Here is a 20,006-nt window from a genome sequence, read left to right on the forward strand (position 1 = left end):
AGTCCAGTTAAAACTCCCAAGTGAACTGATAGATTCTCCCTCTCTTCACTTCCAGACTGGGTGCTTTATAGGAAAAGATGTTCATGGGCTTGATATGGGGTATCAGAGTGGAATTCTCAGGTGTGTGAGATACAGGAGGTCAGAATCAGTGATCTAACAGTCCATTCTGGCCTTACATTTGATGAAAAAAGTGGAAGTGATTGGAAGATGAGGTCCAATCGGTGGGGAGAGGCTATCTCCAGTTAGCATGGATTGGAGGGGAGAGAGATCAAGAGGCAATGAGGTCAGAAAAGAGGAGGTCACAGAAGTCAAGGAGAGGGGTGACCAAGGGCTACCAAGAGACATAGAGGTGGATTGTAGGGGAAGCCAGGGGCGGCTCTAGGTATTTTGCAGCCCTAAGCACTGCAGGCAGGCTGCCTTTGGCGGCTTGCCTGCAGGAGGTCCCTGGTCCCGCGGATTCAGTGGGACGCCTGTGGGAGGTCCACCGAAGCCACGGGACCAGCGAACCCTCCGCAGGGATGCCACCGAAGGCAACCTGCCTGCCGCTCTCACGGCGACCAGCAAAGCGCCCTCCGCAGCTTTCCACCCCAAGCACGCACTTGGCGTGCTGGTGCCTGGAGCTGCCCCTGGGGGGAAGCCAATGCTGGCTCTGGGGAGAAGGAAAGACGCAGAGTCAAAGATGAGCGCCACGGTTGGGAGCGCTGGTGACGCTATGCCCAAATGGGGCAGGTCAGTAGACAAGTGTCCTGAGTCTTGGGCTGCTGGCAGTGCGCATACACATCTCCAGTAGCTGCCCCACCTTGTTTAGATGTCACCCACACCAATTCCAAGGGCATTAAAGCCAGGACCAAGAAGGTGGGCAGATCTCTAGGACAGCGTTCTCAATCTTTTTCTTTTTGAGGCCCCCACAAGATGCTATAAAAACTCCCTGGCCCAACTGTGCCAAAATACCTGTTTTTCTGCATATAGAAGCCAGGGCCGGCGTTAGGCGGTAGCAAGCCGGGCAATTGCCTGGGGCCCCATCATGCCACAGGGGCCCCCGTGAAGCTAAACTGCTCAGGCTTTAGCTTCAGCCCCAGGTGGTGGAGCCCAAAGCCTCAAGCTTCAGTCCCATGCGATGGGGCTTTGGCTTTCTGGGCCTCAGTGAGTCTAATGCTGGCCCTGCTTTGGTGGACCCCCTAAAACCTGCTTGGGGTCCCCCGACCCCTGGTTGAGAACCACTGCTCTAGGGCACAAGCACCTGGTCTCTCCTCTCAAGCAAGAGTTTCCAGGATCCAGACTTTCCAAGGCTAAATTTTTTTCCCCTTGTTTGGGGGAGACTCTTGCACATGCCTGACCATGGAGCAATGGAGCGAGAGGTCTAAAGGGGTGTGTTTTAATTGTGATCTCAACAGGAAATATGATCTCCAGGTGGTTCGCAGTGTTGGAATCTGGCTTTGGCCCTTCTTGGGACCCATTGGGCTTGGATCTGGAACTCACAGAAAGTCCGTACGCAAGGGCTTGATGCTGTCCTTGATTTCTGAAACTCTCTCCCCCTGAGTTGACGGTGCAGGAGCCTTGGGCGGGTATCACTCTGCCAAGGCGCCCCCTACTGGAAATCCAATGAAATACACCTGGACTGACTTCCTTCTCAGCAGCCCTTTGACCCGAGATGGGTCCGAACCAAAAAACGAACTTCGAGGTCTGGCAGCCAGTTGTGCTCAGGTGTCACCGCTGCGCACCTGGAGAGAAGGTGGATCTCAGTGGCAGGCTTCCCCTATCAGTATAACGAAAAGACCCAAGTGCCCTGAAACTTGTGGGAGGCTGACATGCAGCTGTGAATTTTGCATGGGGAGGCGCTAAGAACCAAGTGCTGGTTTCTACCTGCAAATCGCTGAGGATTTCTACCCTCCGAAGTTTTGCCATCTCAGCTGAAGTGCTGTTTGATTTCCTCCGGGATTGCCAGCCACCGAGATGCGGTGGAGCTAGAGACCTGGCTTCCTGTAAGGTCCTCCCCATCTGCTTCTCTCGCCAGGCTCCTCTGAGGACCCCCTAAGCCAGCAGCTGGGAGATCAGGCCCCATGGCTAACCCCAGGACGGGGACAAGGCCAAGGGCAAGATCCAGTGGCTGGAAGGTGAAGCTAGACAAATCCCCGTTAGAAACAAGGTACAGTGAAGGCGATTGGCCCTTAGAACAAGTGTCATGGGGCAGGGGTGGATTCTCTGTCACAGGCAAGCTTTTGAATTGAGATTTTTCCAAAAGATCTGCGCTGATTCACCCGCAACCATTGGACCTGAAGTGGGAGTTACTTCAGGGAAGCCCTGTGGCCGCAACTATGCCGGAGATCGGACGAGAGGATCCCAGGGGTCCCTTCCGGCCCTAAAATCGATGAATCTTATGCGGAAGGCTGCGAATGGAGAAACCCGGCCAGATTCCAGTCCCCAGAGCCCGAGCTTGGGAAGTGGCAGAGCATTGCTGAGAATAACGTCCACCATTGCTGCACCAAGATCCCCAGCCATCCCCAGCCAGGGAAGGGCAAATGAAGATCATTCCTGGCCTCTTCCTTTGCTTTAGCCAGCCAGGAGGGGTGAGAACCTCCACTCAGACCCAGCTGTTACACGCTGCCCCACTCAATCAGCTGGTGCCCATTAACCCTTCTCACGCTGCGGCCCTTTCGCCTCATGGCACCAGGCTAAATTGTTAAGAATCGTACTGGTTTGAATGGCCCTCTGTCCATCCAGCAGGTGCAGCAGAGGGGATGTCACAACAGCTTCTAGGGGGGAGTAGTTCATTGTCCAGGGTCTGCCTGGTCTTCAGGGCCACCCAAAGGCGGGGGCAATTTGCCTCAGGCCCCACAGGGGTCCCCATGAGAATATAGTATTCTATTGTATTGCAACTTTTTTTTACGGAAGGGGTCCCTGAGATTGCTTTGCCCCAGGCCCCCTGAATCCTCTGGGAAGCCCTGCCAGTCTTTGCCCTCTCTGAGGGATGATGCCTGCCTCGGAGAGGGTGGTGCAGTGGTTCGAGTGTGAGCCAGTACGTGAGGAGACCCAGGTTCAGTTCCCTGCTTTGCTATGGGCTCTGGATGTGACAAGGGTGACCAGATGTCCCAATTTTGGGGTCTTTTTCTTATATAGGCTCCTATTACCGCCCCCCCCGTCCGGATTTTTCAAACTTGCTGTCTGGTCACCCTAGGTGTGACAGTTGGCAGGGTTGCTTCTCTTCAACACTTCACAGGGAGGATTAACTGCGAGGCAGGGGGCTGACCCGGGCCAGTGGCTCTTGGAGGCCTAACGAAGTGGACTGGGCCCTGCTCGTTAGCAGCATGGCCCAGGGGAGGTAATGGCTCTGGAGTCCAAGCCGGGAGTTAGGGAGGCCCCGCTCTGCAATAACAAGCTAGAAAGGCCGAGGGAACGCCAGGGCCAGTCGGGGTCCAGCAGCCTCCATGGAGCTTTTAGATGCATCCCAGCGGAGCCTGGGCTCTTCTCTCTGCCCTGAGGGATGGTGTTGTCATGTGCAGTCAAGTGCTGCTAGCAGTGGTGGACGGGTTCCCCCATGGGACATGTGCAAGTGGGGAGAGGGGTTATCACGAGGCAGTGTGGCCTAGTGGCTAGAGGACTGGGACTCCAGTGACCTGGGTTCAGCCACCGGCCTGCTGGGTGGCCGTGATGCTCAGCTCAGGGCACCCAGAGCTGTAAGCCCCTGAGTTAGCAAACGGTCGTGTGTCCCGGCCATGCCTGTCTGTCTGCTCCGCGACTCAGCAGGTAACAGACAGCGATCCCTGGTTCATGAGCTCACCAGTGGCGTCCAGTCCCTCTTGCTGTGGCGCTCAGAGAAATTCAAATTGCTGCCTCCAAAGAGACAGTGCCAGTTGGATTCCCACATACTTGAATATTCCGGCCCTGAGACAGTTTAGAGCAGGGTTCTCAGGCTTTTCCTTTCTGCGCCCCCTGCAACGTGCTATAAAAACTCCACAGCTCACCTGTGCCCCAACATCCATTTTTTGGCGCATCCAGTCATAGGTGCCAGCGCTCCAGGAAGCACCCACAGGAAAAAAAATAGTGGGTGCAGAGCACCCATTGGCAGCCCTGCGGTTCAGCACCTTCCCCTCCTCCCAGCGTCTTCCACCTGCCACGATCAGCTGTTTTGCGGCATGCAGGAGGTGCTGGAGAGGGTTGTATGGAATGGGGGCAGGAAGAGGCAGCGGGGGGTTGGGGGAAGGGGTGGAGAGGGGGCAGGGTCGAGCACCCCCTCAGGAACCAAAAAGTCAGCGCCTATGCGTCCAGTAGATTAAAAGCTGAAATGGATCGTTAGACAGTTAAACACACACTCATCTAGAATATAAAAAAGAAAAGGAAACTGGAGGTCCTGGAATTAAAAAACTGACTTTGTGTGAAACTTGTTGCTGGTGCTGCTCAACGATTCAGTCAAGACATGGGGCAGGGTTTGGGCTTCGGCTTTCTGCCCTGGGCTCTGATTTATTTTGGCAGCCCCCTGAGACTTGCTCAGGGCCCACGGACCCCGGTTGAGAGCTTCAGGTTTATATTAAAATATTATTAGGAAAGAACAGAGATTTAGGTGATATTAAGCGAGAGAAAAAGAGACAGATCTGGGTACGAACAGCACATGCTTTCTAGTGACCAGACGTGAGTTCCAGCAAGTGATATCTTTGCCTAAATGAGTATCTCACAACAAGTTAGCAGCATCTCCTGTCCGTCACATCAGGAGGATCCAACTTTCACAGGCTCACAGGCTGCTGGCCCCTCAGTCCCCTAAGCAACAGATAAAGGAAATGTCTTTTTGCTCATCTTATATTACCCGAAGGGCATTGTCTCTGCATCAAGAGGCAGGGAGGCCTCTTGGGCTGCAGATTCTGTCCCCCGGCATGTTCTCCTTCACCGTGTGTTAGCTTGACGGTTTTGTTTACCTTGCGTGTAAATGTATTTTATTCTCCTCTGCCTGTAATGGAGCCGGACAGGGCAGGCTGGATTTATGCTCTGCCTCCAGCACACAGCTATAAGTCGTGGTACATAATCCGTACATACAATGCCCCATGATTTTGGGACCCAGCATGTCACCAGTTTACGTACGGTACTTCACAGGACACCTTTTAGAGACATATTGGGACAACACTGGGTTGGGGTAATGAATGTGTCATGCCTGATATGAGGTATAGTTGGCTTTGAGCGACTTCTGGGGTCACAGTGACCTTGGGCAAGTGACTCCCCCACTTCCGTGCCTCAGTTTCCCCGTATGTAAAATGCAGCTAATGATCTTGACCTTCTTTGTAAGGGCTTCCAGGCCTCCTGACGAAAGTTGCCGTTGTTATTACTATTGTTATGACACCGGACTATCCCAATTCGTCAGGGCACCCGCTGTGCTACGCACTGTACAGATTCCTACGGAGACGCTGTCCCTGGGTGTCTGCTAAGCAGGGTCACCGTGCGCCATGTGCTACACAGAGCTAGAGCAGATGGAAGGGACGCCCCATAGTGCTTCCCAGGGGTCTGATCACATGCTGCGAACATGGCAGAAGATCTAGTTGCTATCGCCAGCTCTTCCACGGACTCCATGAATGGCCCTTGGCAAATCACTTCCTCTCTCTCACTGTAAAAGGGGGAGGGTCTGCTTAGCCTGGGAGCTCTTGGGGGTAGGAGTGTGCATGGGCAGCATCGGGCACAGAGGGGCCCTGCTCTTGACTGGGCACTACCATAATACCTCTAAGTGCCTCCTCGTTTCTCCATACAAACTGTTCACCCTGTCCGCCACTCTGTGTGCGTTTCGTGTGCCCCGCCACTCAGGCTGTGACACATCCTCAGGTGACTTCCGGGCTCCATTCCACGCTGTCTCCCTTGCCCCACACCCTTCCTGGCACCCACCAACTTCCCCAGTGGGAGCATTTGACTGCCACTTTGCATGGATGTAAACATGAACACATGGGAGCATCTCGCTTTAGGCCTCTGTAGGGAGGTCAGTGGCTCTGTGGTGAACCCATCAGCTCTGCTCCACTCCCACTCATGTAAAGTCCCGTGCCCAGCTGGTGTAGATCTGCAGTGCTCCATCGAAGTCCTGAACTGGGGACAGGATTCACATGGAAGGGAGGGAATGACAGAACAAGAAGCAATGGTCTCAAGTTGCAGTGAGGGAGGTCTAGGTTGGATATGAGGAAACACTATTTCACTAGGAGGGTGGTGAAGCACTGGAATGGGTTCCCAGGGAGGTGGTGGAATCTCCTTCCTTAGAGGTTTTTAAGGTCAGGCTTGACAAAGCCCTGGCTGGGATGATTTAGTTGGGCATTGGTCCTGCTTTGAGCAGGGGGTTGGACTAGATACCTCCTGAGGCCCCTTCCAACCCTGATATTCTATGATTCTATGAATCAGAGAGTCACTTCTTTGGTTATCCCTAAGACCCGACATCTAGACAGGATGCAACCAGCACCCCACCTGCATGTTTATGAACCGAGATGCGCGGAGCCGGGATCTCCGCCAAACCAAGACCCCTCGCCCCATGCTTGGGCTGGATTCCTTGGCCAGGGTGGCGCGGGAGGGGGTGGGGCAAGGGCCTTTTGACTCCCGGCCGGTTACCGTCTGCCCTAATCGTTCGTCCCCCGGTCTTGTTCATTTCTAGGTTTAAAAGTGGCCCCCCCAACCTTGGACCTGTGGCTCCGTCCCCCCCGCCTCGCTAAAGAATGTTTACAGAGACGCCTCCTTGGACGCCTGGATCAGCGGCGGACGACGTACAATTATTTTTTAATCTATAGATTATAAATATCGACTCCTGTTTGTTTTCTAAAGAGAAAAATATTTAATATTTATTCTTGCTGCTATGTGAGTTGGGGGTGGGGGGGACCAAGGGAACAGAGGAAGGTTTGGAAGGTGGAAAGTTGGCTGTGGCGGGGGTGCGGATGTCTCTTTTGGGGGGCGGGAGGTTGTTGGGAGGGGAATTGGAGAGTGAGGGGGGGATGTTGCACTGGAGATGCATCAGGAAGACAGTAGAGCAGTAATCAGAAAAGGCCGGTCCTTTTCCAGCGGGGGGCTGCCAGGAATGGACTCTTTGTTCCTTTTGCCCTGGCTTTTTAATTGTTACTATCATGATTATGTTAATGCTGTGGTTTTGTCTCAGACTGCTTCTCTGGCGAGCTGAAGGAAGGAAGCCCCTCCCCTTGCCACTTGGCCAATCAGAGCGGTGGATGGGAATAAGCCCCTCCTCCCCATGCAAGGGGCGGAGCCACGTGCTGAGACCACATGGCGAAAAGCTCTCGACGCCCCTTATGTGCCAGATATGGGTTGGAAGGGAGGCGGTTAGACGGGACGCTCCACTAATGGATTCTTTTGCTTTCAGGAACCAATGGCGCAAGGGGATGGGAACGACTCTTTAAAGCGTTACAAAGCTGGGGAGGGGGAGAAAAATCTTTAATGGTTTTTTAATTATTATTATTTGAAAACTGCGTTTGTTTTAATTTAAAACAAAAGAAGTGCCGTGTACAAAAAGCTTTTTGGAGATACTCTATATACATATTTAAATTGTATATATTGTATATTTATAAGAAGTGTCCTGTACATATATCCCTGTCTGTTTCCTGGATTTTTTTTTTCCTTTTACATTTTTGTATGTCCCCATTTTCTCTCAAAAGAAATATATAAAATATCTATTTTGCTCAGTGAAAAAAAAAACAGTTTGATGCTTTGTTTTTCTGACGGATCTACTTTGATTTTCTTTAACGCTGGTGGAAGGTTGAGTGCAGATTCTGCTGTTATAAGATGACTTGATCACAGTCTACGAGCATCTACAAGGGGAGAAGAGATTTGATACTAGAAGGCCCTTTAATCTTGCAAACAAGCAGAGTGAGATCCGGTGGCTGGGAGCTGAGGCCAGACAAATTGAAACTGGAAATACAGCACAGATTTTAAGAGTGGAGGAAGAGAAGATTAACCCTTTAATCAACTGACCCAGGGAAGGGCTGGATTCTCCATCAGCTGGAGTCTTTCCGTCAACTTTCAATGTCTATTTAGAAAAGATCTGTTCTAGCTCGACCACAAGATATGGGCTGGAAGCAGGACTCACGGGCTGGGGAATCTCCAGCCTGGGCTATGCAGGAAGCTAGACTAGATGATCACAGTGGTCCCTTTTGGCCTTAAGAGAAACTGCGAATCTCTCTATGGAATCTGTTGTTAAACACCCTGAGAGAACTTCCATATCAAGAGAAATTGAAAAGACGGGGACTGTTTAGAGAGGAGATATATAACAGAGGGACATGGGAGGCAGCGTGTCCTAGGGGATACAGCACTGAAACTTGGGGCACTGGGTTCTATTCCTGACTCAGCTGCCGGGTGACCTTGGACAAGTGACTTCGCCCCTTTGTGCCTCAGTTTCCTTATCTGTAAATGGGGATAATCATACTGCCTTCCTTTCTATAGCGCTTTGAGATTTACTGATGAAGAATGAGAGATTATGATGATAAAGCCACAGAACACCCTGACTGGATTAGTAAGGTAGACACTGTGTTTTCATTCACTCTTTTCCGTGACTCAGGAACAAGGGACCATTCAGTGAAACGGAGAGGCAACCGATTTTAAACCGACAAAAGGATTTGGCCTGTGGAACTCACTGCCACATGATTTAACAGGGTTCAAACCAGGATCTGAGGTTTCTCTGGATAATGGGAATAGCCAGTTACATTAGGAAGGATTAAAACACAGACCTATGTGCTCATGCTTCAGGGCAAAAGACAACCCAGTAATTGGTTGGGGTCAGGTAGACACTTCCTCTCTGGGGAGATTATCTCTTCGTTGTTCCCTGGGGGTGCGTCTTGCACCTTCTTCTGAAGCAGCTGGGACTGGCCACTCTAGAGATCAGATACCAGGGTTGATGAGCCCCTGGTCTCAGAACTATGACTCTCTGTGGAGTTAGTCTGAGTTTACCTCAGTGTAACTGAGCAGGGAAACACACAGCATCTGGGCACAGCCCTGAGGTGGGGCTTCACCCTCCAATCTTGGTCCCCCCTGTTGGTGCCTTGTTAAGGGATTGGCACCACTTTTAGGTCCAGTCTGTGCCTTCCATTCCAATGGCACTGCCTCTCCGCCCAGGTGGGATGGGGGTCCGAGTCAACCAACCAGGCCTGCTGCCTCACCACCACATGCTGGGGGTTTAGCACCAGGGAAATGGCAGCCCCAGAGCAGGTACTACCTGGGGCAGCGGCAGGGCAGTCTTCCCTGCATCATACCCATACACCATCCTCCCCACCAATTCCCCCACTCTGAAGGTGGGCAGCTTAGTCACTGGGTCTCGTCACCAACCAGGCTCCGTGACTGCTGCAGCTGCCTTTTGCTAGAGGATGGGGGTGTTTGGGGGGCAGAGGGGCATGCAGGGCTCTGTCTGGGGGTTGATCCCATGCAAGGGGTGGAGCAGGGCTCGCCCGCAGGATCCCGGCACCCTGGGGAAGCTGCAGACAAATAAGCCACACACAAAACAAAACAAAAGAGGCACATTTTGTTTCGGGGGTTTTTTGCAGCCAGTTCATGGATTTCCGCCCATTGTCCGCACCAGTTTCACCCTGGCGTGGAGCCACTCTGCAGCAGGTACATTGCAAGAGGCGCCCAGGGCAAAGCTGCGCAAGCTCCACTTCAAAGCCGCTCCCCCACATCCTGCTCCCGGGTCTCTTCGGCAGCCGCCTTGTGGGGGAGCAAGCAAAGCTGGGAGTCTGTTGGGGCTCGGCGTGGCTCAGTGCTGGGACCCGAGCCCAGCCAGGCACTGTCGGGCATGGGGTTAGCTCTGGGTGGGCTGCGCTTGGAGTCAGTTCTGGCCCCGGCGCGGTGCTAGGGGATACAGGGATGGGGGGCTCAGTAGGGGGTGCTCTCCCTGGAGAATCAGTGCTGAGTCCTCAGACCCACTGTGGCGCTAGGGGGCGCCGTGCTGCAGGAAGTGGGAAGGAGGGGCTTAATATGGGGCGCTATCCCCTGGCAGTCAGGGCTGACCTTGATGCCCCAGTGTGGCACTAGGGGGCGCTGTGCTGCAGGGAGCCAAATGGGGCTCAGTAGGGGGCGCTCTCCCCTTGCAGTCAGAGCTGACCCCCAAGGCCCCAGTGCAGGCTAGGGTGCGGTGTGCTGCAGAGGGTGGGGTGGGGGCTCAGTGGGGAGGGGCTCGTCCCTTGCAGAGAGAGCTGACACATACACACACACCCCAACACCCAGATGCTGGAAAACGGTGAAAAGTTCATGCTACTCTCTAGCCCAGGGGTCCCCAATGCAGTGCCCGCGGGTGCCATGGTGTGCCCGTGTCCTGGCCGGCAGTCGAGCATCCGCCAAAATGCCGCTGAAATTCGGCGGCATCTCGACAGCAACGCCTCTCGATGACATTGCTTGCCGCTGATAAGCGGTGTCATCGAGAGGCGTCGCCCCCGCCAGAGGAAAAGGTTGGGGACCACTGCTCTAGCCCATCCCTGTAACGAGTTGCAGAGGGTCTTAGTGTAGTTCCAGGAGCAACTTCCCCCTTTGGCAAAACAGAGACACCCAGCCCCTCCCCCAACCCCCAGCAGGGAAGAGGGGCAGCTCATGTATTTGGGGGAACTTGCCTGAACTGGAGGGGTGCATGCTGGGGTGCGGGCTCAGTCTGGCCCCTCTGCCCAGGTCTAATGTCCATACAAAAAGGCATTTGATAGAAAAGCAACAACCGGGGGGTGGGATGGGGGGGAAATGTACTAACTAGCGTTGTGGCTTCAGTGGGTTCCTCCGGCTGTGCCGTTGTGTCTGCCCAACCCCCACCCCCAGCACATCCGCCCGTGTTTCTTTGTGTGAAGGTGACAGTCACACACACAAACACACACATGCATTCCCAGCTCCGCTTTCCCACAGTCGGGCCCCGAAAACAGGAAAGCCGCTGGGGGCCGCAGAACAAAAGTCAGGGCAGAGACCTTGGGGCGCGGTCAGGAAAAAACAGCCCGCCAGGGCCAGGGGGGTTAAGGTTTTGCCAGAAGCGGCCCTTTCCCAGGGCAGGTGTCCCGGGAGGCTGGCAGGGTGCTCAGTGCACACGGCCGGCCGGCCAGATTTGTGCGCTCGGGATCAGCCTGGTGCTCTCGAGGGTGGGGGGCAGCATCCCCCCCAGTGCCACAGGGGCCCGACCCTGAGGGGAAAGTGCTGGGACACCCCCCCACTGCGATGGGGGCATGGCTAGGGCTATGGAGCCAGCATTCCCCAGTGCCTTGGGGCCACGGTCCAGTGGGGGTCCTGGGACTCCCGGTGCCATGGGGAGCGGCCAAGAGGTGAGAGGCTGGGACTCCCAGTGCCATGGGGAGTGGCCCAGAGTGAGGGGCTGGGACTCCCGGTGCCACGGATAGCGGCCAAGAGGCGAGAGGCTGGGACCCCTGGTGCCATGGGGAGAGGCCCAGAGGTGGGGGGCTGAAAGTCACCTGGGCTCACTCCTCTGTGCCGCACGATAACCCTACACTTGGCTGCCGTCACTCGAGGCCTCGGTGCCCGGGGACAAGAACCCGGGGCCAATGGCAAGGGCTGGCGGCTTTTAGGCCCATCCCCTGGGAAGGCAGGGAGCAGCCCCAGCGGGTCTGGGCTCCCTCTGGATCCTCAGGCAGGGCAAGCTTGGCATGGCCCCGATCCTGGAGTCCAGCTCTGGCTCAGACCCCAGGAGTCCTGGGAGGGCTGTCTGGCCCCCAACGTTGCTCTCAGCACCCCCCCCCAGCCGGGGGGGAACTCGCACTGACCTCCTCTGGTGGCATGGGGGTCTGGGGGGTGGCAGCGGAAGCAGCTACGTGACCCTTTGCAAACACCCACGGCCATCCCAGTGCAGGCTCGGGAAGCCGGGCCGTGGGGGTGAGGAAGAGAAGCTGCTTCCTCCTGCCTGCGTGACCTTCAGAGCACCTGGCAAGTGGTGAGCGCTGTGGGGGCTGGGAGCCAGGACTCCTGGGTTCTATCCCCAGCTCTGGAACAGGAGTGGTGTCCAGTGGTTAGAGCAGAGGTGGGGTAGGAATTAGGGCTCTTATTAATTAATTTACTCACCAACCCTCCCCCACCCCAGCTTAGAATCTCATGGGCAGGGGGAGATGAAGCGGGGAAGGGGGCATTTGACCTGTCCAGCCTCGTGCTTACTTAAGATGCATCCTCCACCCCATGGCTTGCTGGGCTCCATAAAGCAGGGAAACCGAGGCCCGGTGGGAATCAGGCATTTGGTGGGAATATTCCTTTGATCCTGGCAGGTGGGGGGGTAACGAGTCTGCCGGGTGAGGGTGGGAGGGAAGGTGCTTGTTCATCAGATTATTGCAGGGCTGGGGTCTCCCCCACCCCCCAGCTGTGGGAAAGTGACTGAGCTCCTGCTGGCCTTTGTAGCTATGGGACTGGGGCAGAGGCGAATGGGAATCCCCCTCCTGGCGGGGGGACAGATGTATTGCTATGAAACAGTGCAGAAGACCTGCCAGGATGCCCAGCTCAGGGAGGGGAGTGGTGTCTAGTGGTTAGAGCAGTGGGGACTGGGCACCGGGATTCCTGGCTCCTGTTCCCAGCTTAGGGAGGGGAGTGATGTCTAGCAGTTAGAGCAGGGGAGGGTCTGGGAGTCAGGACTCCTGGGTTCTACCCCAGCTCTGGGAAGGGAGTGGGGGCTAGTGGTTACAGCAGGAGGTGTGGCTGTCAGGCAGCTGTACTCTGGTGATGCCCAGACTTTCCTGGTCCCTTCCTTGAACTGCCATATGGCTTAATTTCCCCTGACCCCCTTGACCCCCATGTTTAGGTTCCCCCCCCCGCGCCCCAGCTCCCCATGGAGCCAGCTCTCCTCACCTCCCTGACCCCACACAGCCCAGTGTTAATGAGGAAACCATAGGGAAGCTGCAGCTGATTCTGGCCCCCTGGGCAGCGCTTTACAGCCAGCAGCTGTCAACACATAGCTAAGTTGCTACCCCACAGTGGAGCTGGGATCATTCCAGTGTAGGGCCCCGGCGTGGGGCGGCAAGGGATGGGACTCGGGCCTCACTGAGGGATGGCTGTGCGCTACTGCTTAGTGGTGAGGACTGAGCCAGGACACCTGAGTTCTAGTCCTGGGCTGGCAGTCTTGTGATTAGAGCAGCAGGGTTCTGGCATGCAGGACTCCTGGGTTTGATCCCAGCTCTGGGAGGGGAGTGGGGTCTAGCGGTTAGAGCAATTGGGTGTCAGGACTCCTGGGTTCTAATCCCAGGTCTGGAGGGGGAGTGTGTGTGCGTGTGTGTTCAATAATCCTCTCTGCTGCATGGCCTCAGAACTGTTCCATTGTGTGTCATAGACCCCACATTGTACTACTTGAGATCAGGCAGGGGCAGGTTTGGGAGGAGAAAGACACTGAGTTCTGCTGCCATGTGTGGGATTCACAGGCAGGGGATGGGTTTCCTCCTAGGGCACCGATCCAGCTGTGAGTGACCGAAACAAACGGCTTGTGCGTGGAGATGTGTCGACTTCCTGGCCTTCAGCCTGCCCAGCAAAACAGGAGGTAGCTAAAACAACCACGGGCGTGCAGGGAGAGATGGGGCACTGCCTAGTGCCACCCTCACAGGTGGGCTCTGCCCCCCAGACACAGCTGGAGGTGGACGCTGAGTTGGCAGCAAATCTGTAGTTAAGGTAGAGTTAAGGGGGCCTGGCGATTGCTCAGGCCCTTCCTCTGCAAAGCTCAGAGCCATGGTAAACGCCCCCTCCCCTACCTTAACTCTGCCCACTGGAGCCAGCAGTTGCTGCTGGGAATCTGCTGTGTTAGGTGTAGCTGCGGGGACGGCTTGGACACGCCGTGCCAGTGAGCTGAAGCCATGTGCTCTTAGCACGGCCTTTCTCAGCCATCGATATCCCCTAAGGCTGCCAGCCGCTGCTTCGGCCCCGCCTGTGGATTAAGGGCCTGCTTGGGCCGCCTTCAAAAGCCTGACCCAAGCGCAAGAGTGGCTGGTCGATTTCAGACCTGAGGTGGAAGGCTCTGGAGAACATCCACACCACCCGCCGGGATAGAACTGGGAGCCACCCCCTACAAACCCCGGGGGCACTGGGCGGCCCAGGCGTGCCACGACCCGACAGGCAGCACACCGCACCCCATGGCTGCAGATCAGAGTTTCAGTAAGCTGATGGCGCAATCCTGCCTGTTGTTACAATTTCTCCAACTCTGATTCCTGGCTCCTGATCCCTCTTCCTGGCTAGACTCCTGGCTCCTGGCATCAGTTCTTACCCCTGACCTGTTGTCTGTTCCTACCTGCTAGGCCATGCTACCCACGTCCCAGTCATGACAACATTCCCCCTACTCTGCCCTTGGGCCAACCCTGGCACTGCCACCTTGTTCTCAGGGCTCGGCCTGGTGGGGTGTCCCCATGCCTGCAATCCATCTCTGGACACCTCCTGCCCATGGGGTTGACCTGACCCACAGCTGCGTGCCCGGCTCAGGCCTGCCATCGCTGCCATGCTGTGCTGTGTGCGCGCAGCAGCCTTCACCGGGCTACCCCCCACATGGAGGTGATCAGACCCCACAAGAGGGTTGGGTTGTTTTCAGCCCCCCAACCCAGACCTGACACTTGGGCTGCAGATTCCCAGCCCATCACCATGGGGCACTTGGCCTCTGGGCCCTCCCCAGCCATCAGGGCCACCCGAGCAGGGCAAGTGGGGCAATTTGCCCCAGGTCCCAAGCCCCACAGGGGCCCCCATGAGAATATAGTATTCTATAGTATTGCAACTTTTTTAGGGAATGGACTCCCCGAAATTGCTTTGCCCCAGGCCCCCTGAATCCTCTGGGCAGCCCTGCCAGCCACCGGCAGCAGAGCCAGAGCTGGGGGCTGGGAGTAGCAGGAGGGAGGGAATTTTTTTTTTTTAATGATCCTCCACTGGCGTCCCCTTTCAATATACGTCAATTTCATGCCGGGGAACGTGACCAATTTGCCCTACCCCTGGACTGGGCTCCAACAGGCATCCTCAGAGCGGGCACGGCCAGGGGGGTAACCCGCCACCCAAATCCATCCAGCTCCCACGTGACTCATCCCTGCCCCCTGCTGGTCAGCAACCGCTCAGGGCTTACAGGGCTTGCAAGAAGAGAACTCTGCTCAGTTGGGGGTTCGGTTCCCCCTCGCCCTATGCAGCAATCTACCCAGACTCTGGGCATACCTCCTGCATGGGGATACATAGACGGGCATGAAACAGTGCAGAAGTCCTGCCAGCCCAGGATTCCTGGGTCCTCTCCCCAGCTCTAGGAGGGGCAGGGAGTCTAGTGGTTAGAGCGGGGAGGGAGGCTGGAAGTCAGGACTCCTGGCTTCTATCCCTGACCCTGGCTCAGGGGGAAATGGGGTCTAGTGACTACAATTGGGCGTCAGAACTCCTGGGTTCTACCCCTAATTCTGGGGGGAGAGAGTGGGATCTAGCGGTTAGACGGGGCACCCTTAAATACAGAGCCCCCAATACCACAGCCCCACGAGGCTCTAGGAAGCAGTGGGGTGGGGTGTGTCTCCGTGGCCCATTCAGGTCTCTACCAGCGATGGGGTGGGCACTGCCAGTCAGGGCCAGCAGTGAGTGAAGGCTGGCTGTGTGCCAGGAGCATCTGGGGCTGGGCTGAGACCTGCCCAACTCTTTGCATGCATAGCCAGTCAGGGGCCCCCATGGGCAACAAGGCCACCTCCCATTAACAAACCGGCCACTTCCCAGGCTCCTTGAATGTCTTTTCCAGGAAGGCCATGGGGGGGGGGGGTTGGCGCTCCACCTTGCTCTGCATGAAGGGGCAGATAAACAACTTCATTCATGCCCTCAACCTTGGTGAGAAAACGAGCTCCTGTCCCTTTAAGACCCCTCTTTCCCCCCCCAGCAAAGACGATCAGCTGCTTAGGCTATTAAAAGGCAGGTGCGAAGGGGTGTTGGGTGCATGGAAGGGGAGGGGCTTAGTGCTGGTTTAAAGGGAGGTGGCTGGAGCCCAGGGATGGTTTAAAGGGGGGCACTGATGGGGGGGGCTGGAGCAGGGGGTTCCCAGGGCCCTATCGATATCTTGAGCTGGAAGTTACTTGCTCCCTTTGAGTCCGCCCCCCCCAACACACACTCCTATGGAGCTGGATGCCCCGTCTGCTTGGCTCTCTGCACCCCCTTGAAGCTGGGGGGGGGGGATTCTGCTCCCCCCGCAGCCCATGGAGACTCATCAGGCTTGCCTGTCCTGACACAGCTGGCCAGGGCAATGGGGGGCAGGGGGGGCCGAGGAGCAGCTGTACGGAAGGGGCTCTGCCTCTCCGGCCTGCATCCTGCTGATGTTCTTGGGGGTGGCCTTGCCTTGCCCCCGCACACCACCCCCACTCCCCTCTGGAGCACTGGCATCAGCAACTCACACGAACGGGAGTGGGGGGAGAGAAAGGGTGGGCTCGGCCCAGGGGAGGGACATGGAGCCTTTCCTCTCTAGGGGGTGCTGGTTCTGCTCCAACCTCAGGGCAGGAGGTCTGGCTGGAGTGGAGGGGGGACATGGGGCCTTTCCCCTCTAGGGGGCGCCAGTTCTGCTCCAGCCTCAAGGCACGGGGACTGGCTGGAGGGAGGGGGACATGGGGCCTTTCCCCTCTAGGGGGCGCCAGTTCTGCTCAAGCCTCGGGGCAGGGGGACTGGCTGGGCATGGGAGGGTGAGACATGGGTCCTTTCCCCTCTAGGGGGCGCTGGCTGTGATCTGACCCCACAGCAGGCGAGTGGCTGGCTCAAGGGGGCAAAGAATGGGATTTGGGGATCCCCCCGGGGGGTGCTGGCTCTGAGCCAGCCCCAGATAGGGAGACTAGCTATGCGAGGAAGGGATATGGGGCCTTTCCCCTCTGTAGCCCCAGGGGGGACAGTGACTGTGGGGCCCACGCCCCAGAGCTGCACCCTAGATCCTGAGATAGAGATAGGGGCTGTCTGGGTCAGGCCAGGGTCTGCTGGGGGTCAGGCCCTCCCCTAAATCCAGTTGACTCCTACAGTCCAGCAGCGCCCTCTGGCGGCAGGTTGCTGGTAAGGTCGCTCTCAGCTCCCCTCCCTGGCCTGGCCTGGGCTAAATGCCACTAGCTTTGCCCCTGCTGCTGGGGAGCAGAGGAGGGTGTGAGGAGAGAGACAGAAGCGGGGAAAGGGAAACTGAGGCGCCACAGCTCCCAGCTATCGATGGCTCAGCTGAGCCCGTGGCCAGGTAGTTTGGCATCGTCTCCAGCCGTGGGCCACGCCTGATGCGTCGGACTTTATCCTGAAGCAGCGTTGCCTGGTGGGCAGAGCACTGCCCCAGCCCATGGGAGGCGTGGGTTCTATTCCTGGCTCTGAGGGGGGGACCTCTGCCCTCCCCTGTGCCTCAGTTTCCCCATCTGCGAAACAGGGATAACGATGCCTCCCTCCTCGGTAAAGCCCATTGAGCTCTGCAGCTGAAAAGCGCTGGATAAAGGCAGCTGGTTGTTATGGTAGCAGATGCATAGAGTCAGTGGCCAGAGGGCACCCCCTGGGATCATCCTGCGTAACTCAGCCCACAGACCAGCGAATGACCAGCCCGTTGTTCCAGCCAGGCTGGGTCCCAGCAGATCGGAGCACCAGGGCTCTAGGTCCAGCTTTCTGCATGTCCAGCCAGCCCTTTGGGCCGTAAGAAACTGGGCCGACCCTCCCAGCAAGTGTGTCGTGCTACCAGGGCTAATCTTCCTGACCCTACCAGCAATGAGTATGCCGGGATGCCTGAGCATTGATGCCCCCTTGATGTTAATGTGTGTGTGGTGTTATGGTCCTGACCTTACCCAGAGGAGGGGAAGGGTTTTTAAGGCACTGAGCCCAACTGCTGGGGGGGTCTTGAGTGCCAACGGGTGGGGTTACTACGATCTGGTGCTGTACTTCTGCCAGGCAGCTTAAGGGTTAACGTGCCCCCGCATTCTCTGTGCAAAGTCGCACCGTATGTCCCAGCAGCCCGGGGGCCTGTTGGCTGCACCCTGAGCAGCACCAGGCTGGGGGAGCTGTTGGCTATGAGCCTGCAAAAGGAAGCTCTGGGCCAGAGGTGTGGATGGTTCAATAGGGGGCGCTCTCCTGCCAGCAGTGGGGCAGAGGATCGCTGAGGGGTGCCTAGCAGACAGTGCTTGCCCTAAGGAGCGCTGTGCTGCAGGAGGCTCAGTAGGGGGCGCTCTCCCCTGGCAGTCAGGCCTGACCCCAATGCCCCAGTGCGGCGCTAGGGGCTGCTGTGCTGCAGGGAGCTCAGTATGGGGAGCTCTCCCCTGGCAGTCAGGCCTGACCCCAATTCCTCAGTGTGGCACTACGGGGCGCTGGGCTGCAGGGCCTGGGTGGGGAGTGATTCAAAAAGGGACCCACTGCCCTTGGTGTCAGTGTTGATTTGTCCCTCCTTGAACTCCTGCACTTTCACTTTCCATTTCAGCATCATCCTTTTCATGCCTTAAACTGTGCTGCACAACTGGAGTCTGGCTGTTAAACAGCAGCTGTGCCACACCCCAGAGACAGCTGCAGCTCCACTCTGGGTGAGGGATATTTGTATAAACAACTGCCAAGCCCCACCCTAGAGAGGGCTACATTTCCATGCCAGGCCAAGGAGCCATGTTAGAAAAAGCTGCCATGCTCCAGTCAAACGGTGGCTGCATTTCAGCACAGTGTGACAGGAGCCCTTTATAAACAGCTGCTGCTGCCCTCCCGCCCCAGAAATTGGCGCATCTCAGTGCTGGGTGAGGGATCCCAATGTAAACAACTGTCATGCCATACCCCAGAGTTGGCTGCATCTCAGTGCTAGATCAAAGGTCCCCGTATAAACAGCTGCCATGCCATACCCCAGAGGTGGCTGCATCTCAGTGCTAGATCAAAGGTCCCTGTATAAACAGCTGTCACGCCCTATCTGAGAGGTGGCTGCATCTCAGTGCTAGATCAAAGGTCCCTGTGTAAACAGCTGTCACGCCCTATCTGAGAGGTGGCTGCATCTCAGTGCTAGATCAAAGGTCCCTGTGTAAACAGCTGTCACGCCCTATCTGAGAGGTGGCTGCATCTCAGTGCTAGATCAAAGGTCCCTGTGTAAACAGCTGTCACGCCCTAACCCAGAGGTGGCTGCATCTCAGTGCTAGATCAAAGGTCTCTGTATAAACAGCTGTCACGCCCTACCCCAGAGGTAGCTGCATCTCAGTGCTAGAGCAAAGGTCCCCATATAAACAGCTGTCACGCCCTACCCCAGAGGTGGCTGCATCTCACTGCTAGATCAAAGGTCCCCATATAAACAGCTGTCATGCCCTGCTCCACCAGTAGCTGCTCTGTGGAAAACAATCATTCTGTGTCAAAAAGTATTGTTATGGGAAGTGCTCAGAGCAGCTGAAACCCCGCTCCCCGCCCTGCCTCACCCCCAGAAAACCTTGACAGTTTGGAAAACCAAACAAACAAGCCACTTCCCTGTTTCCCAGTCCCAGCCTTTACTGCCTGGGCGGGGAGGAGGTAAAATCCACCTTAAAGGCACTCAGCCCAGCTATTCCAAGGCCTTCCTTTCCCCGGGGTTGATTGGCCGTCCGGCCAGTCACTCGAGAGCCCATATGGGCTGCTAGGAAAAGTTGGCTCAGAACCCCAGTTGCCCTGGGCGCCCGGCTGCAGAGGGGGGAGAGTCCCGGTGAGGCCTGACGGCATGAGAGATGGGCTGCCAGAGCTCCCACCCATCCGCTATCCCCGAGCTGGACGAGATCATGCTGGAAACGGGCTGTAAGTGAGCAGCAGAGTGTGTGGGGGCGGGGGGTTGTGTAACCCCAAAGTTGGCAAGTTAAATCTGAGCAAAAAGAGGGATTGCACTGGCTGGTGTCCTGGGGCTGCAGGCCATGTGGGGCAGGGACCCTGCACCATACAGGGCTGTGCAAGCGGGCAGCACTGCACCCTAAATACCTGCCTGCTGTGGCCTCTGTTTGAAGGCGAGGGGGATATTTTTGCGTATATGTGTGTGTGTATGGTTCTGCCAAAGGATTGGGTGTCAGGACTCCTGGGTTCTATTCTGAGCTTGGGGAGGGGAGTGGGGTCTAATGGTTAGAGCGGGGGGAGGGGGCTGGGAAGCAGGGCTCGGGTTTTAGCCCCAGTCCTGGGGGGGGGGGGGGGCGGGGGGG

At 56.7% G+C, this 20,006-nt stretch overlaps 2 protein-coding genes across 3 annotated transcripts in view; both read left to right on the plus strand.

The window, feature by feature from the left end:
• The window catches only part of DLL3 (delta like canonical Notch ligand 3), a 293,693-nt gene extending 286,841 nt beyond the window's left edge, over positions 1–6,852 (plus strand). Inside the window, exon 9 of the mRNA XM_032776246.2 lies at positions 6,608–6,852. Within this exon, the coding sequence (XP_032632137.1) occupies positions 6,608–6,613 (6 nt within the window). The 3' untranslated portion in view covers positions 6,614–6,852. The remainder of the gene's footprint in view (positions 1–6,607) is intronic.
• Positions 6,853–19,378: 12,526 nt separating this feature from the next.
• Positions 19,379–20,006, plus strand: part of CHP2 (calcineurin like EF-hand protein 2) — a 10,069-nt gene continuing 9,441 nt past the window's right edge. For both annotated transcript variants that reach the window (XR_012656724.1, XM_032776325.2), the window contains exon 1: positions 19,379–19,614. Coding sequence is in view for 1 of the 2 variants with exons in the window: in XM_032776325.2 (XP_032632216.1) it covers positions 19,548–19,614 (67 nt within the window). In the remaining variant the exon portion in view is untranslated. The remainder of the gene's footprint in view (positions 19,615–20,006) is intronic.

Source organism: Chelonoidis abingdonii, chromosome 11 (genome assembly GCF_003597395.2).
Source record: "Chelonoidis abingdonii isolate Lonesome George chromosome 11, CheloAbing_2.0, whole genome shotgun sequence".
Classification (NCBI taxonomy): Eukaryota; Metazoa; Chordata; order Testudines; family Testudinidae; genus Chelonoidis; species Chelonoidis abingdonii.